We start from the raw sequence: 15,476 nt of genomic DNA on the forward strand, positions 1-15,476 counted from the left end.
TTTTTATTCTGGAATTAAAATACGCCCTGCGAGAAAACAAATTTAATAATTTGTAATTTTATTTAATTTTCGTTAATTTCTATGATGAACAAATAACAATTGATTATGATTAATGGCTAATTATATTGACTAATGACTTAGTGACTTATAGATCCATTTAGTCATGCTGAGAGTAACTATATTATTGGAACGAGCACCACCATTATAGTACAACCATCACTGTACACTAAGTACTAACTTGATAGCAAGATTCAGCCTATTGAACCCTGTAATATCGTTTATATAATATTTTATATTATAATATATACATCGTTGTTAGTAGGTATCTACTACCTACTTGTCTATCAACGATATAAGATTGTATTATAAATTATAATGTTATATTATCTTTAAATTCTAGTTTCCACATGGCTGCGAGTTGCGACTGTAATACCTACCTATATTGAAGGAGAAACTATGTAGTAATGATTCCTTATGATTATTATTATTATGAGTTACGGCGTTACGGAACTAATGCCTGAGGTAGAGGAAATTTGAGGTCATATCAATCAGCATTGATATTATTATTTTTTATTCTTAATAATATTAACACCTTGAAACTTGAAAGTAAAATAAGTACCTAATACTTTATAGGATTTTTAAATTTCTTACCAACAAATATTAAACTAGGTATTAAAATATTGCAAAAAAAAAAAATACACACTCAACTAGTATTCTTACTAAACGTAGGTACCTATAATGTTTTTAGCTATTTCAATGCCACTATTGCCAGCTGTACGTGTATGGTCCGTCAGGAATTGAAGAATGAAGATAGGGATAGGTACTGGTATATATAAGGCCTGCTCACTGTAATAATGCAATATAACAATGTTATAATATAACTTCCAAAGAAAATTTGACTGACTTGTTTTTAAAGTTCCATCTGCCATCATATTAAGCATACAAAACACACACATTTTGAAAAAAAACTGTATTCGTTCCCATACTTAATATTTATAACAAAAAAATATATATTATGTTACAGGTTCACGGTCTATAGTGTATCCTATAGCAGCCGCTATGATGGCAAATAAGTGGTACCCATTTTCGATGGTACCCGAAAGACTTTCATGTGTCTATATATATTTATATACTTTGCAAGCAACAGCATATTAATCAGACTTCCAAAAATCTTTCAAGCAATATGGAGTAAAATGTTTCTAACAATCAATAGAAGTTGATTTTTTTAATAATTTTTTTCTACATTATTATCATTACCATTTTGCTTGTATTTTGCAAAAATTCTCCGTGTTAACAAAGTTAATTAGTGGCACGGCTGATATTTTTTTTTTTAATTGTGTCATAAATTGACACGTTGACCAAATCCCATTTTCCATCCCTGGCCTATAATACGAACACCACAAAATCAATTAAGCACGTAGCGCGCGTACGCGGTTTCACTCAATTTCTCCGGAGAAACTTTGCCGGTGTCTTATCGGTTTCGTTTTTGTTACCGTTATCGCATAGGCGTTATCATCGCGGACGTCGTGTTTTGTTGATTTGATTTTATGCACGTTTACGAATTACGGAAACTCCGGATTCACTTGTTTGATGCGAACTCTTTATTTCGTATTTTGTTCTTCTACACGCTGCCATGTAAGTATATTACGTATTTCCATCTATTTCGTCACTCTCTCACTCTCTCTCTCTCTCTCTCCTTATGTTCGTAAATAAATTACTACTAGAGTGTATTCGCTCGTAACCCACACGCACAGTACACACTGGTAGTCGATTTACGAACCCCTCGCCGGGATTAAATCGGTCCACGCGATGCGGAAATGTAGGCGTGTTTGCCGTGCCCAAAATTCCATAAAAAAAACTGTACATAACACAAACTGTTATCAAAATAATTCAGATGATGTCATAAAATTGAACACGGTGAAATAGAATCGCGATCATATCTTATTGAATTTTGACAATGATTTCGATGCGAACGCACCTTGTCGAAGTATAAGTGTATAACGCACGTTTTGAGGGTTTGTGCGTCGGTCTCGCTTCCATAAATAATAATAGTCATAATAATAACAGCGGGTGCCTAATTACTACATAGTCCGCGGCCTGCCTTCCACCGCCCCTCCACCAAATACCCGACGACGGCTACACACGTTTTCCCGTGGCAGTAGGCAGATGAAAGTACGATAGATAATGTTTCCACGATGATGTTCTTATTACACTAGAAATACCGGATACGAGTAGTGTTGACCCCATACCACACGGAAACCAAACCGGTTTTTGTTTTTGTTTTTTATTGTCCATCATTTTCTTACCATTATAATAATATTCTTCTTTTTTAGTTTTTTTTTCATATTTCACTCGGTTAATGATTTCGCTCAGAACTGATAAATCACATCTGCATCCATTGCTGTTGATTTGTGTTCTATCTTCAATCGTTCTCACTCTAGTGTCAAATTGTTGATATTGTGCTACGCATCAGTAAGTAGTTTAACGTTATACACTTTTGTGTACTTATAGACTTACCTAAATCAATTTTACGTTTTATGTCTGATGATTGCTGAATTCATAACTACATTGCTAACATAATTTAACCATTCTTTATAAATTGAATGTATTCATTTTGATACCAGTATTTTTTTTTCTAGTAATTTTTGCACTTCGTATTTGATTAGAAGAAATATTTCTAACCCAGCATAATGACGTACGAGACAGTTAAAACATTTTACACAAATAAAAACATATTTCTAACGGGTGGTTCAGGTTTTGTTGGTGTTTCTTACATAGAAAAAGTACTCAGAAGCATGCCAGATGTTGGAAATATATTTATTTTACTTCGACCACGGAAAGGACAAGGCATCCAAGAAAGATTGGATACCATAAAAAACAATTCGGTAAAGATCAATTGATAAATATGATTTTTTATTTGTATCAAGTATAATTTACATTTGTCAAAAATACTTTGTTAGGTATTTGATGTTCTTAGAACTTCTGAGGGTTTTGATGAATTATTAAATAAAATAAAACCTGTATGTGGAGATATATCTGAGGAAAATTTAGGATTATCAGATGACGATTTCAAAATGTTATGTGACAATGTGAATATTGTAGTTCATTGTGCAGCCACATTAGATTTTGAAACTGATCTCAAAACAGCTGTAATTGTCAACTTGATGGGTACCAAAAGTATAGTAGAGCTAAGCAAAAAAATAAAAAACCTTCAAGTAAAGATAAATTATATTTTTATTATTGATTACTAAAATACAATATTGAAAATAATTTCTACTTTTTTTTTTAGTGTTTATTACATGTGTCTAGTGCCTATGTTAATAGTAATAAGAATTATGCAATGGAAAAAATTTATGATGCACCAGCGAACTATAATGATATTATAAATTATACTAAAACTATGGATGCCGAGAAGTTAAACAGCGGTGCTGAAAAGTTAGTAATTAAACTTAATTCTTAAGTTAATATTCTTTAAATATAAAGTTAAATACTTTAAAATAAGTATTCAACAGCTTTACCATGAACTATAAGTCAATGACATCTTAATTTATTCTAATCATGATATTTGAAAAAATGTAATATACAATTATTCACAATTATTCAACTATATTAAACTTTTGAAAGTATTAAATAAATCACATTTATGACTGACTCTACATTCAGAAAATCCTACAGCAGTATTCTAAAAACGATTCTAGACAAAGCACATATATACATAAGCAAATGCATTTTAATTTATAAATGAAATATTATTTTAAATGAATTATATTGTCACAAAATATTAATAAAAATAAAAAATATTTTTTTTTAAAACTTATGTATAAATAAAACAAAATTATATCTTTCAAATTAGTAACAAATTTTTTCTCATAAATATAAATGTTTTGCAGATTATGATTATGTGGTTTTCTTGTACACTAATTATGTATGTTAAATATTATTTTAAGGAAATCATTTTTCCGAACGTTTTACCTCTATATTACTTATGTATAATTATTATCTGTTTAGGATCATGGGAGATCACATTAATACTTACACATTTACTAAAGCTTTGGCTGAACATGTTGTTAATGATGCCAGAAATATTATTCGTACCTGTATAGTACGACCAAGCATGAGTATGTAAAATATTAATTAAAAATTTAACTGAACAAAATTATATTATTGTTATTGCACGAATTTAAGGGTCAAATTGTTTTGGTTATTATAGTTAATTGTTTATAGAAAAGAGTTTTACAAAATCTATATTGTATTGTATATTGATGTTTATTATAAAATTATGATTGCTCACACTTTGATTATGAGCATCTGAAAAGCTCAGGATTATTTTTAAAATTCAATGATTTATCTTATTGTTGCATTTAAATGCATGTTAAAAACATCACTATGTTCTCTGGACATTAAACAAATCGGTGGCCAACAAGTTACAACTATGAAAAATTAACTTTGTTCAGTTTATGTAATGACTTAATGATCAAATGTTAATATAAAACAAAATACTGTAATAACTTGATTCTATGCTGTGTTTATATAAAATAGAAATATTAAGTGCAAAATCTTACTTTGGGCTTAATTAATACCATTATTAGATTTATACTTATTAACTAATCTGTAATGTGATTGAAAAAAATTACTATAATTATGAGTATTATACTATGCAAAAATACAAACTAATTATTCAGTTAAATAATAAAAACAATTTACTGCATAGTTGTTGCTGCATGGAAAGAACCTGTTGAAGGCTGGACAGTATCAAAAAATGGTCCTCAAGGATTTATAATGGGTGCTTCAAAGGGCGTAGTAAGGCGTTTACCAGTCAACAAGTCTTTAATATATGATTATATACCAGTAGATGTGGTTATAAATACAATGATTGCTGGTACATGGTTTAGTGCTCAATTGCCAGATAGGTAAATATATATAATAAAAATGTAATATAATTTATGTTTATCATGTATTTTAAATTAACATTGTATTATACAAATTATAATTTAATTAATTATTTTGTTTTATAAATTAACATGAGTAAAATTGAAAAATTTCCATTTCGATTAATGTATGATATTGTTTTTTTATTCAATTTTAGTACACCGACCGTAGATGGACAAACGCCAATATTTCATTGTACAACAAGCACATGTAATCCGTTCCGTTGGAATGACATTTCATCAATATTGACAACTACTTTACATAATTATCCCATACGTGGAGCTGTGTGGTATCCTAATATAAAATTTTTGCCCAATTTATTCATGTATTGGATTTCTTCAGCCATTTTTCATTTTATTCCAGCTTATATATTAGATTTTGTTACCAAAATCTCTGGCGGAAGACCAATGTGAGTATATTCTATTGAATACAATTAATTGTATCATATAAACATAACCCATCACACACATGGATAGGCTTTTCTATATTAATTAAAATGTATGCATATACTTCATGGTTTTAAATAAATATATTTTGATGTTATAATTTACCAGCCTTGTACGATTACATAAAAATGTGAACCGATCACTCAGTAAACTTGCACCATTTATATTTAACGAATGGAAATTTGATAATGCTCGTACACTTCGTTTACAAGAAGAACTGAGTGTGGATGACCAATCTGTATTTTACATTGATCCTACATCTTTAAATTGGACTCCATATTTTATAAACCTTACGTTGGGTGTACGGAAATATTTACACAAAGAAGGTGATAAAACAATGAAACAAGCATTGAAGAAAAATTTTATGTAAGTACTTGAAGTTTTATATTCAATTTTATTTAATTCTAATTTAACATATTATTTTATAGGTTGATGTTGGCAAATACTGGTGTACAGTTATTGGTAGTGACTGGAATTTGGTATTTATCTTCATTCATAACTGGTACACCGTTCTTATCAAACTATTGGGCTGCATTAATAGTTATTATTTTTGGATATGTTTTTTAAGTTCACTAATTGAAATAATAGTGATTAATAGTTTCTAATATGAATTGGCTTTGGTTTACAATTTCAAAATTTCACTATTGAAGTAATTAAAGAACTATTTTATATATTTATTTATAGTTGTATTAATTCAGTATTATATATTTTTTTTTTTAAAGCACTAATATTTTAAGTTATATTATTCTTTTTATACTCGTAATCCTTGAAGTATTAAAATATTTAAGTTGGTTTTTAATTGCTAAATAAAATAAATATTTACTAAGACCACTTTTCTATATTGCATATTTATTATTTTCCTTTTCCACCTTCTTATCTTTAATTTTTAATATATATATATATATATATATGTATATGTAGTTAAGATAATATTTTCACTGATATCAATATTAAGTTGAAACCTAAAATATAACACAATTTAATATAAATATTTAAAATTATAAAATTCTTTTTAGATATCTTTACTTACCTATCAAATATTTAGTATAACTATAACTTTAAAAAATAAATTATTTATATTTTATATATCATCAAATATTATTCTTGAGTTGGAGCAGTACTCGACTTTGAAAAAATGTTCGAGTACTGTTGGAATACTTGACTACTACATGTTATTTATTGCCTACAGTTGTCCAGATGCTAATAGAGCAAGCAACTGAGAAACTCAGTATTCTAGGGCCAGTCCCTGCTAGAATGTTTTATTGGAAAAATGAATGTATAAACTAAAGTATCTCGAAAACCCAATATTTCCGATAAGCATACAAATGAATAAAAGTTTGATAGTTTAAATTTACAAAAATAGATTGAAAATAATAATTAATACATTTATATTTCATTATTTAATTTTTTTCTGTACTTACTAAATTAATTAAATACTTAACAAACTAGCATGTCAATAATATAACTGAAATTTTCAAATACTCAAGCAATTTTGAGTATCAGACTTATAAACTAATTTGGAAAGTATAAAATTATCAACTCATTTACAAAGAAACAATATTGATCAGATCTATAAATTACAATGTAAAATATTTAGTTTTCATAAAAATCTATCTCCAAAAACAATTGAACTATTCTAATTTCTGAGTAAGTTTTATGTTGTTTTTCTCTGGTTGACTGGTTGCTAGATTTCAATACATTGAAGGCTAAATTTGCTTTTCTGACAAAATAAATAAAAATGCAGAAATTTTAATATTTTTATTCTAGACTTGTGAGTAAAAATGGGCTTTAAATTAATTTACAGTTTAATGGATCACTCCAGTCAAAAAATCAATGCCTATATTAATGTGTATCAAATATTTTCATGTAAGTAAACTTCTACATACATAAAAATAAATGTACGTTTGTATGGGTCTTAAAGACATGCAAACTACTGAACTGATTTATGTTTATAGCTTTGTTTTTCAACCAACATAATATGGTAGCTCACACAGGAATTACCTTTAGATCATGAAAGTTGAACATTTTGGTTACAGAAATAAAAGAGACTTTTATAAAATCTATTTATACATAAATTAATATATATTAAATTGTAGTTTATATATTATAATCAAAAACTACTCAACCGATTTTGACAAGTTTCAAAGACTGTTCTTAGAGATCAGAAAAGTTTTATGAGTAGTTTTAAAATATACCGAGTGCATAGTATGTCTTATCTACCACAGGCGAATTGCCCACTACGGTTGAGTACACCAACGTTGATTTTCCCGTGTACCTCAGCACACTAAGACCGAGATACACGCCTAATACCTATACGGCTCTATTACGCAGTAGTTTATATTTGTTCCCACTTCCCAGGCGTAGTTGCATTATACAGCTAGAAACTATTAATTAGTATATAATTTTTTTAAGAACAGAAGAATATCCTTATTTATAAAATATGCATTTTTATTTAAGATAATAATAATTAAGTTTAGTCAATATATAGTTTTAATCTTGTTCTAATAAAAATATTTAACAATAATAATGTAATTTGTATACATATCAACAAAATAAAGTGATAATACAACTATATAAAACACAAAGGAATATATTTAATTTTCATATACTTATCATAGGCGTACGCAGAGTTTTAAGTCAGGTGCAACAAACAATTTTTTCATACAAACAGCCTGGGGGGATGGTGGTAATGAAATTAATATCAGTGTATACTGTACCTACTGGCTATTGCATCGTTAGTTCAGAACAAGGAAAACCTTAGTTATTTTTAGTTTTTGATAAATTATATTAGATACACGTCATATAAATCTTTAATGAATGTTAATAATAACAATATACAGTGGTATGTGTTAAGATAGAACTATTTAAATATAGAAAAGATTAGCTCATGCGTTAAAAATATTGGATAACTATACTCTATTCAGTTTAAGTTGACCCACTTGTCAGACGAATAATGGTCGCGGTCGCGCAGGCTGGCTCGACTTTGGAGTGCTAGTGGTGATCGTCGCCAATCACAGACCGCTGGCGCCTACTTGGGGGGGTCTAAATGTTCCGGCGGTTCAGTATGCATGCGCGAAAGTGGGTCAACTTAAATTGAATAGAATATAACTTATTTTTTAATGAGCATTATACAGTGGCCCAGCATGGACAGTTGGATCTGTTAGGTCCTAACAAAACTATTCAAACTGTTCAGGGGCAGCAGTAGCAGTCTGCTGCCCCGTGCGCACGCCTATAATACTTATACTCATTACAATATGGAATAATAAATTTAAATTTAAATTGCCTTACAATTTATAAATCAAAGAATACATCTTTTTTGTCATTTTCATCTAATTTTTGTTTTGCATATTCAATGTCGGAATGAATAGTACTGACTAGTTCATCTATATAAAAAAATGGAATTTGAATACAATTTTGATTTGATGATTTCAATAATAACCGTTGTACTTACCTACAGAGTTGAAATTTAATTCTGGTCGAATAAAACCAACAACCTTGACTTTTAAATTAGATCCATAAAAATCTTCATCAAATTGTTTAAGTATATGAATTTCCTATAAAAAAAATTAATTAAAATGTATGACCTACTTTCTAAAGACAAATTTTATTTATATTTACTAGTTATTAACTATAGATTTGCAATTTTTAACTTTTTTTGTTGTAGGTATATTCAAAGTAATGTTTTATTTTTATGATACTAGATTACTATATTTAGTGGTCAAATAATATATTTTAACCTACCATAGACTTTTCAATATTTTGATAAAACGGATTCCAACCAATACTCATAACCATCATGTAAACTGGTGATTTGTCAACTTGTGCCCATCCAAAATATACTCCAGTGCTTATGTTTTCAGGTAAACCTTTTATTACATCACGACTAAAATTAGCTATAAAACAAAAAGGTACTTAATTAAAACATATTTGCTTATATTTTCTATGATGTAATTATTATAATCTAACAGTAACAAAGTTTTTAAAATTAAAATTTCAAACTTACTATAGGTACCTAATCAAAGTATGAATGATATTATATTTAATAAATATTTTGAAATGTTAAGCCAATTCTCATAATTTTCTGTACAACCATATTTTTGTTGCATATATATATGCAATAATTCTATAGAATTATTAAAATCATCATTGATTGTAAAAAAAAACCCTTTGTACAGATATAAAAATTATTAAATAACATTTTTTTTTTTTTAAATTAAGATGTCTATTTTTTCAATTATGTTTTAATTTATATTTTATACTGACCAGTAGGAATACCCAAATCCTTTGATCCTCGTCCAAATCCTTTAACAACTAGACCACTTGCATAAAATGGTAATCCATTTTCTTTTGTTGATTCTGTATGACTCATGGCTTGTGAGTAAATTGAATAAATTAATTTTGTTTTTATTTATTAAACTGTTTACAACTTATTAATTAAATATTATAAAAACGAGCACAAAAAACTATGCCATATAATAAATATGATGATAAAAAATAAATTACATACCTAACGAGGTTTAAAATTAGGCGTTATCCAAGTTAATTATGTTGATCAAGAATACATAACTAGATAGTATCAGCTATATCGAGTATATGAACTCATAGTACTCAATAATCTAAAATTGCAATACCTATTACATAATATCACGACTATTATAGATGCATATATATATAAATCATTTATAAATGATGTTATGATGTTCACTTGAACATTTATATAGTTCCTTAATTATACTTTTACTTAATTAAGACAATTAAGATTAAATGGATGGCCAATAGGCAATAGCTAATAATTAATAAATAATAATTCTGTCGTAATCTAAACGAAATTATAATTTATAACAATTTATACACAATACCATCTAAAATCTAAGAGATATGCGAAAGCATGATAATATAATATAAGCAATTGTTATCATGTTATCATGTTATTAAAAAAAAAATGTTATCTGGTTATTATAAAAAAATTGAAATTTTTGATTATTTTTGTAAATAACATTATTAAAACCTATTAAAACACACTTGCATTTAAAATTAATAAAATTGTTTTAAGTTTCTGTTTTAATGTCAACATAAAATCTCTCGAAAATTAAAGTAATTTTGTATTTTGTTTTCTCATATTATTATTTCTAGGTACCCGCTGGTACTAATTATTGTAATTAGTAACTTTAATCATGACCATAGCCATTTTAGGCGGTGGACTCGCTGGTCTAAGTGCTGCATATTACCTGAAACGAGAAGGAGGAATTGAAAAAAACCAATCAATACAAATTATTGAAGCCAGCGATCATACAGGTGGCTGGATCCAGTCGTGGAAGGACGAAAACACTAATGTTATTAGTGAGCTTGGTCCGAGAACGATTAGAGGTCGCGGAAAATCGGCAAACAATACGTTCAGTTTAATAAAAGATTTAGGTATTGAAGATCTAGTGCGCAACGTAGGTATTGATGCTTCTGCTAGGTACATATTTGCAAATGGAAATATACATCAATTACCTATGAGTGTTTGGAAAGCTCTGTTTACAGTAAATCAACCATTCACTAAACCATGGATTTATTATGTCTTACGTGAGTGTTTTTCATCAAATAATAGCAAAGATAAGTTATCTGATGTTCAAAATAATGATGAAAGTGCTTATGACTTTTTTTGTCGCACGTTCGGACAAGAATTTGCTGACTACTTGATTTCACCGTTATTGTGTGGAGTATGCGGTGGAAATGCTAAGCAAATGAGTGTTAAGTTTATGTTTGGTGCTTTATATGAAGCAGAACGTAAACATGGAACAGTTGGATTAGGGTTATTAAAAGAACAGTTAAGTTCCATTTGGAATCGTGAAAAAGTAAAAGATACAAAAGGAACAAATACTGTTAAACCTCCCCCATCAGTTTATTATTTAGATGGAGGCCTACAACGTTTAATCCATGCTTTAGATATTGAAAACGAGTCTCAAGGAATTCATACAAATCTAAATACTCAGTGTACAGAGTTGCATTTTTACGAAAACGGAAATGGTGCCAGAATTGGGTTTTCTAATGGTAAACAGTTGGAATGTGCACATGTTATTAGTGCATTACCTGCACATAAATTAGCTTCACTCTTTCATGTTAAGTCTCAACATTCAACATTGACACAGCTATTAACATCTATACCCATGGTATCTATAGCAACAGTTAATTTAACATACGATGATCCTAAAGTGATGGGTCCTTACAAAGGTTTTGGAGTTCTTTCTTCGCCACTTGAAAAATTGTCTCTGTTGGGTATAATATTTAATAATTATATTTATGGACACAGTGATCGTGTTGATCTTACAGTCATGATGGGTGGATATGGATTTAAAGAACATTTTGTCAAAAACTCTAAATGTTTGTCTGAAGAAAAACTTGCTGATACAGCTGTAGGTCATGTCAAACGTGTGCTTGATATTCAATCAAAACCTAATACATACAGTACACAAATATTAAATGATTGCATTCCACAATATACAGTTGGACATTATGAACGTGTAACAAAAATTCAAGAATATATTAATGTTAGGCGTTTGCCGCTGACATTGGTTGGTTCATCGTATGCTGGAATTAGTGTTAATGATGTCATATATGCATCAATGACTGCAATGCGAAAATTATGTAGATAACAACAAATTTAATATTTATTCTTAAATTATTCTAGGAACTTATTAATTGGAAATCTAATATTACTATTTTTGTTTTACTTTACACAAAATTATTTATTAAATTTAAGACAATTGTTAATTATTTTTTACAGTATTAAATCTTAATTCTAATTTAGCTATTATGGTTATATAATTCTCTAACTATATGACAATGCAATTTCAGGAAATATATGACAGCGAATACTTAGTAATTAATTTATCATTATTTTAACAAATTGTTATCCATTACCTAATTTATATATATTTTCTGGGTGTCTAACATTGGCCAAGTACTCATATACATTTATAAAGGGTTACCACATGATACAGTCAGTGTATGGTAGATAGCAAATACTTTGTGATGTAAATTAATTTATCATTATTTTAACAAATTGTTATCCATTACCTAATTTATTTATATTATCTGAGTGTCTAACATTGGCCAAGTACTTATGTTCATTTATAAATGGTTACCTCATGATATAGTCAGTGTTGAGTAGAAACATAACGCAAATTGCTATAACAAAATTACTTTTGAAGTAACTTTGTAGTAATTTCATTATTATATTTTATTTTAATAAACGCAATTGTAACAAAATTACTTTTAAAAATTAATTTCTGTGGAGTAAAGTGTTGTTTTCCATGTTATTAAAATAGTATATAAATGTAGAATGAATGACAAAACCTAAGTGCTAGGTAGGATATTCGATAATCAAATCTATTTATTTACGATTAAACCAGCTACTTTTTGAAAGGAAAAATACTGTAACATAATAAAAATTATGTTTGGTAACGCAAATGTAATTAAAGTTAAAATATTTAATGTAACGAATAATGTAATTTAATAACTTTTCAAAAGTAATTTACCCAACACTAGATACAGTGGCAGATCTGTTGCTTAATTTTGAGTGGGCAAAAGTACAAAACATTTTACAAAATCAATAGGTACCTATTACTAACAATTAATATCTATTACTGCACTACAGTGGAAAACACTGATAAAAATATAGGGCAACTACGTTGTTTTTTTTTTGTGGTGGAGGTGGACTCTGCCCCTGGATCGATCACTGTTATGATATTGGTATATAGGTAGGTAGGTATGTTTATAATATATAAGCCGTCATCCTGGGTTAGTGGATGACTTGAAACAATCATGTTATTTTTTTTTCTTATTCTAAGATGAAAAAAAAATCGCAGACATCTGAACAAAATAAACTATATTTTGTTAAGTCAGACCCTAGATCAGCTTTTAAGAGGACGCTACCCATGCGTTTGTTGTCTCCCTCTTAAAAACGTATGACATATACGTAGTTTCAATAATGTACCTAATGTTAGTACCTAATGTTAGTTTTTATATAAAAGTGCACTCTAGTTCATGAACTTACTTATTATCAAACTTTTAGGTAAGAACATTATTTATGCTTAAGCGTCCGCGTCGTCGATTTTTTTGATATTTTAATTTCAAGCAGGATATTTGAAATATGACAAATATCAAATGCTTATATCCATCTTGAAAATTAAAATATCAAATAAAAATTAAAATCTGACGCTTAAGCACTGATAATGTTCTTACCTAAAAGTTTTGTAGAAGGTGAATTACCTAGGTGAAGTCACTCTAATATCAAAACTATCAGCACACTGTTGAAACTAGTGAACGAAAATTTAATATGTTGTAAATGTGTAAAACGGAGACAACAAATGCGGTGGTGTCCTCTTAATACTTTTTAAAAATTCAAGCGTTGAATAAATAAAAATATTTTAAATCATCTTAAATTTTGGGTGTAACGCTTTCATTTTCAATTAAAATCTTTAATGGTGACTTGAAAAATACATGATTTTTTTTCAAATTAACAACAAAGAAAGATTTACATTTTTATTTAGATATAATAAAATAAAATGTAAAAATAAACTTCCTAGCTGAACAAATTAATTTAAAAATAAGATTTAAAAAAATATCTAGGTACTAATAATTAAGGAAATAATAAATATAAGTGGATCTCGCACTACAGTCTGGTGACAAGTGGGTCACTGTATAATGAATTTGAATTTAGTGATATAATACCATTGTATACATGAAAAACGATTCTGAGTGGAGACGGTTTGTCAGTGTAGATATTTAATATTATGTTTATATTTAATATTATTAATGCGGTAGCCGGTAAGTTGAATTAATACTATACAATTATTCTTGGTTAGGTATTTATGTAATATATTTCGTCCATATTGGAACATGAAATAACTATAATAAAAAACTGTTTTTATAGTTTTGAGATTTTTGGTTAACAGAAAAATCTACTTACGCGGAACATTCTTTTTAATTTTCAATCCTTAGCTATAAAAGTTGAACATTTTATAAATTTTTACTACTATTTTAAATTTGAAAAATGATGTCAAAAATCGAAATACTTATAATAAAAAATTGCGCCTATGTATTTTTAATATTTTTTAACTGTTATTGTAAATTTTATTGAGTATAGAAATTTATCAAATAATATATGGTGTAAATTTCAAGTATCTACAGATATTGGTTTTTGAATTAGATACAATAAAATATGAATATGTAATATAATATAACATAACATAATATATGTAATCACTACATGAGAAATCGAGTAAAAATACAATGTTCTATAAATTTGAACTTGAAACGCTCATAAAAATTTAATTTGACTTTCCTTAGACACTTTTTTTTTTATAAAGGTACACAAACCTGTGAGGAATCTTGCATTAAATTTGCAAATATAAGATTTAAAAAGAAACATTTTTATGAATTTCTAACATAATGTGCAAATTTTCGTGATTTTTACATATTTTTTAAAATTTGAACTTTAAATGCTTATAATTAAACTGTGATACCTAATGCATTTTTAATATTTTTCAACTGTCATTGTAACTATATATTAGGAGCTTCCCATTAAATTTTGAAGCTTTTTGACACAACTAATAAAATTGTATTGACATTTATAGAAAAAAAAAGGTGGGTAAGTGGATGTCGCTCTGCTGTACAGTAGGTTAGAAGTGGGTCACTGTATAATGGACAGTATTAAATTTGAATTCAATGATATAATATCACTGTATAAGAAAAACGATTCTGAGCGGAGACGGTATATCAGTCTATGTATTAGACATAAATATACTTATCTATGGTAGGTATTAAAAAAAAATTGACCTATAATAGGTACCTATAATAAATTCCAAATTAATCATATCATAATATCTATTAGGTACTTATAACGCGTTATAAATCGACAAAAAACCGTGGTAAAATCATAGATATATAATAGTATACTTTAGAAGTTTCAAGTACCCACGAATAATATTATACAATCACAACAAAATAACTAAAATAGTTATCCTAGTTTTTAATATGTAATTTCGTCCAAATTTGTACTTAAAATGACTATAAAATAAACTGTGCTTATGTATTTTTTAGATTTTTTGGTAA

At 27.8% G+C, this 15,476-nt stretch overlaps 3 protein-coding genes across 6 annotated transcripts; 2 read left to right on the forward strand and 1 right to left on the reverse strand.

Moving 5' to 3' along the window:
• Window positions 1-1,485: 1,485 nt before the first annotated feature.
• LOC100167250 (putative fatty acyl-CoA reductase CG8306) lies at window positions 1,486-6,208 on the forward strand. 4 transcript variants are annotated; one of them, XM_003246452.3, is made up of 10 exons: window positions 1,486-1,635; window positions 2,334-2,472; window positions 2,640-2,885; window positions 2,961-3,215; window positions 3,290-3,435; window positions 4,009-4,118; window positions 4,712-4,910; window positions 5,087-5,338; window positions 5,484-5,741; window positions 5,804-6,208. In XM_003246452.3, exons 3-10 carry the CDS (start codon window positions 2,691-2,693, stop codon window positions 5,940-5,942), a joined length of 1,554 nt encoding a protein of 517 aa, XP_003246500.3. In that variant the 5' UTR covers window positions 1,486-1,635; window positions 2,334-2,472; window positions 2,640-2,690; the 3' UTR covers window positions 5,943-6,208. The 4 variants fall into 4 exon arrangements, with proteins under 4 accessions (XP_003246500.3, XP_016662331.1, XP_016662332.1 ...); XM_016806842.2 differs by lacking the exon at window positions 1,486-1,635 and adding an exon at window positions 1,798-2,267; XM_016806843.2 differs by lacking the exon at window positions 1,486-1,635 and adding an exon at window positions 1,798-2,172.
• A 1,594-nt stretch (window positions 6,209-7,802) lies between these two features.
• LOC100169306 (putative riboflavin kinase) lies at window positions 7,803-10,212 on the reverse strand. Its single transcript, XM_001950476.5, has 5 exons — window positions 9,883-10,212; window positions 9,639-9,746; window positions 9,117-9,268; window positions 8,827-8,929; window positions 7,803-8,758 (listed from the first exon to the last, which is right to left on the reverse strand). The coding sequence occupies exons 2-5, from the start codon at window positions 9,742-9,744 to the stop codon at window positions 8,667-8,669; spliced, it is 453 nt and encodes a 150-aa protein (XP_001950511.1). The 5' UTR covers window positions 9,745-9,746; window positions 9,883-10,212; the 3' UTR covers window positions 7,803-8,666.
• A 141-nt stretch (window positions 10,213-10,353) lies between these two features.
• On the forward strand, window positions 10,354-12,385 carry LOC100168664 (protoporphyrinogen oxidase). The gene has a single exon (XM_001952370.5). It carries the CDS (start codon window positions 10,550-10,552, stop codon window positions 12,011-12,013), a length of 1,464 nt encoding a protein of 487 aa, XP_001952405.1. The 5' UTR covers window positions 10,354-10,549; the 3' UTR covers window positions 12,014-12,385.
• Window positions 12,386-15,476: the final 3,091 nt, after the last annotated feature.

The sequence above is a fragment of the Acyrthosiphon pisum genome, chromosome X (assembly GCF_005508785.2).
Source record: "Acyrthosiphon pisum isolate AL4f chromosome X, pea_aphid_22Mar2018_4r6ur, whole genome shotgun sequence".
Classification (NCBI taxonomy): Eukaryota; Metazoa; Arthropoda; class Insecta; order Hemiptera; family Aphididae; genus Acyrthosiphon; species Acyrthosiphon pisum.

What these genes read in the sequence shown, in the direction of transcription:
- LOC100167250 (XM_003246452.3), top strand. Translation starts at nt 2,691, where the DNA reads ATGACGTACGAGACAGTTAAAACATTTTACACAAATAAAAACATATTT. An exon ending in ATACCATAAAAAACAATTCG is followed by an intron (nt 2,886 to 2,960) that starts GTAAAGATCAAT and finishes ATACTTTGTTAG; the next exon opens with GTATTTGATGTTCTTAGAAC. An exon ending in TATAGTACGACCAAGCATGA is followed by an intron (nt 4,119 to 4,711) that starts GTATGTAAAATA and finishes TTTACTGCATAG; the next exon opens with TTGTTGCTGCATGGAAAGAA.
- LOC100169306 (XM_001950476.5), bottom strand. Translation starts at nt 9,744, where the DNA reads ATGAGTCATACAGAATCAACAAAAGAAAATGGATTACCATTTTATGCA. An exon ending in AAAATATTGAAAAGTCTATG is followed by an intron (nt 8,930 to 9,116) that starts GTAGGTTAAAAT and finishes TTTTTTTTATAG; the next exon opens with GAAATTCATATACTTAAACA. An exon ending in ATTAAATTTCAACTCTGTAG is followed by an intron (nt 8,759 to 8,826) that starts GTAAGTACAACG and finishes TTTTTTATATAG; the next exon opens with ATGAACTAGTCAGTACTATT.
- LOC100168664 (XM_001952370.5), top strand. Translation starts at nt 10,550, where the DNA reads ATGACCATAGCCATTTTAGGCGGTGGACTCGCTGGTCTAAGTGCTGCA.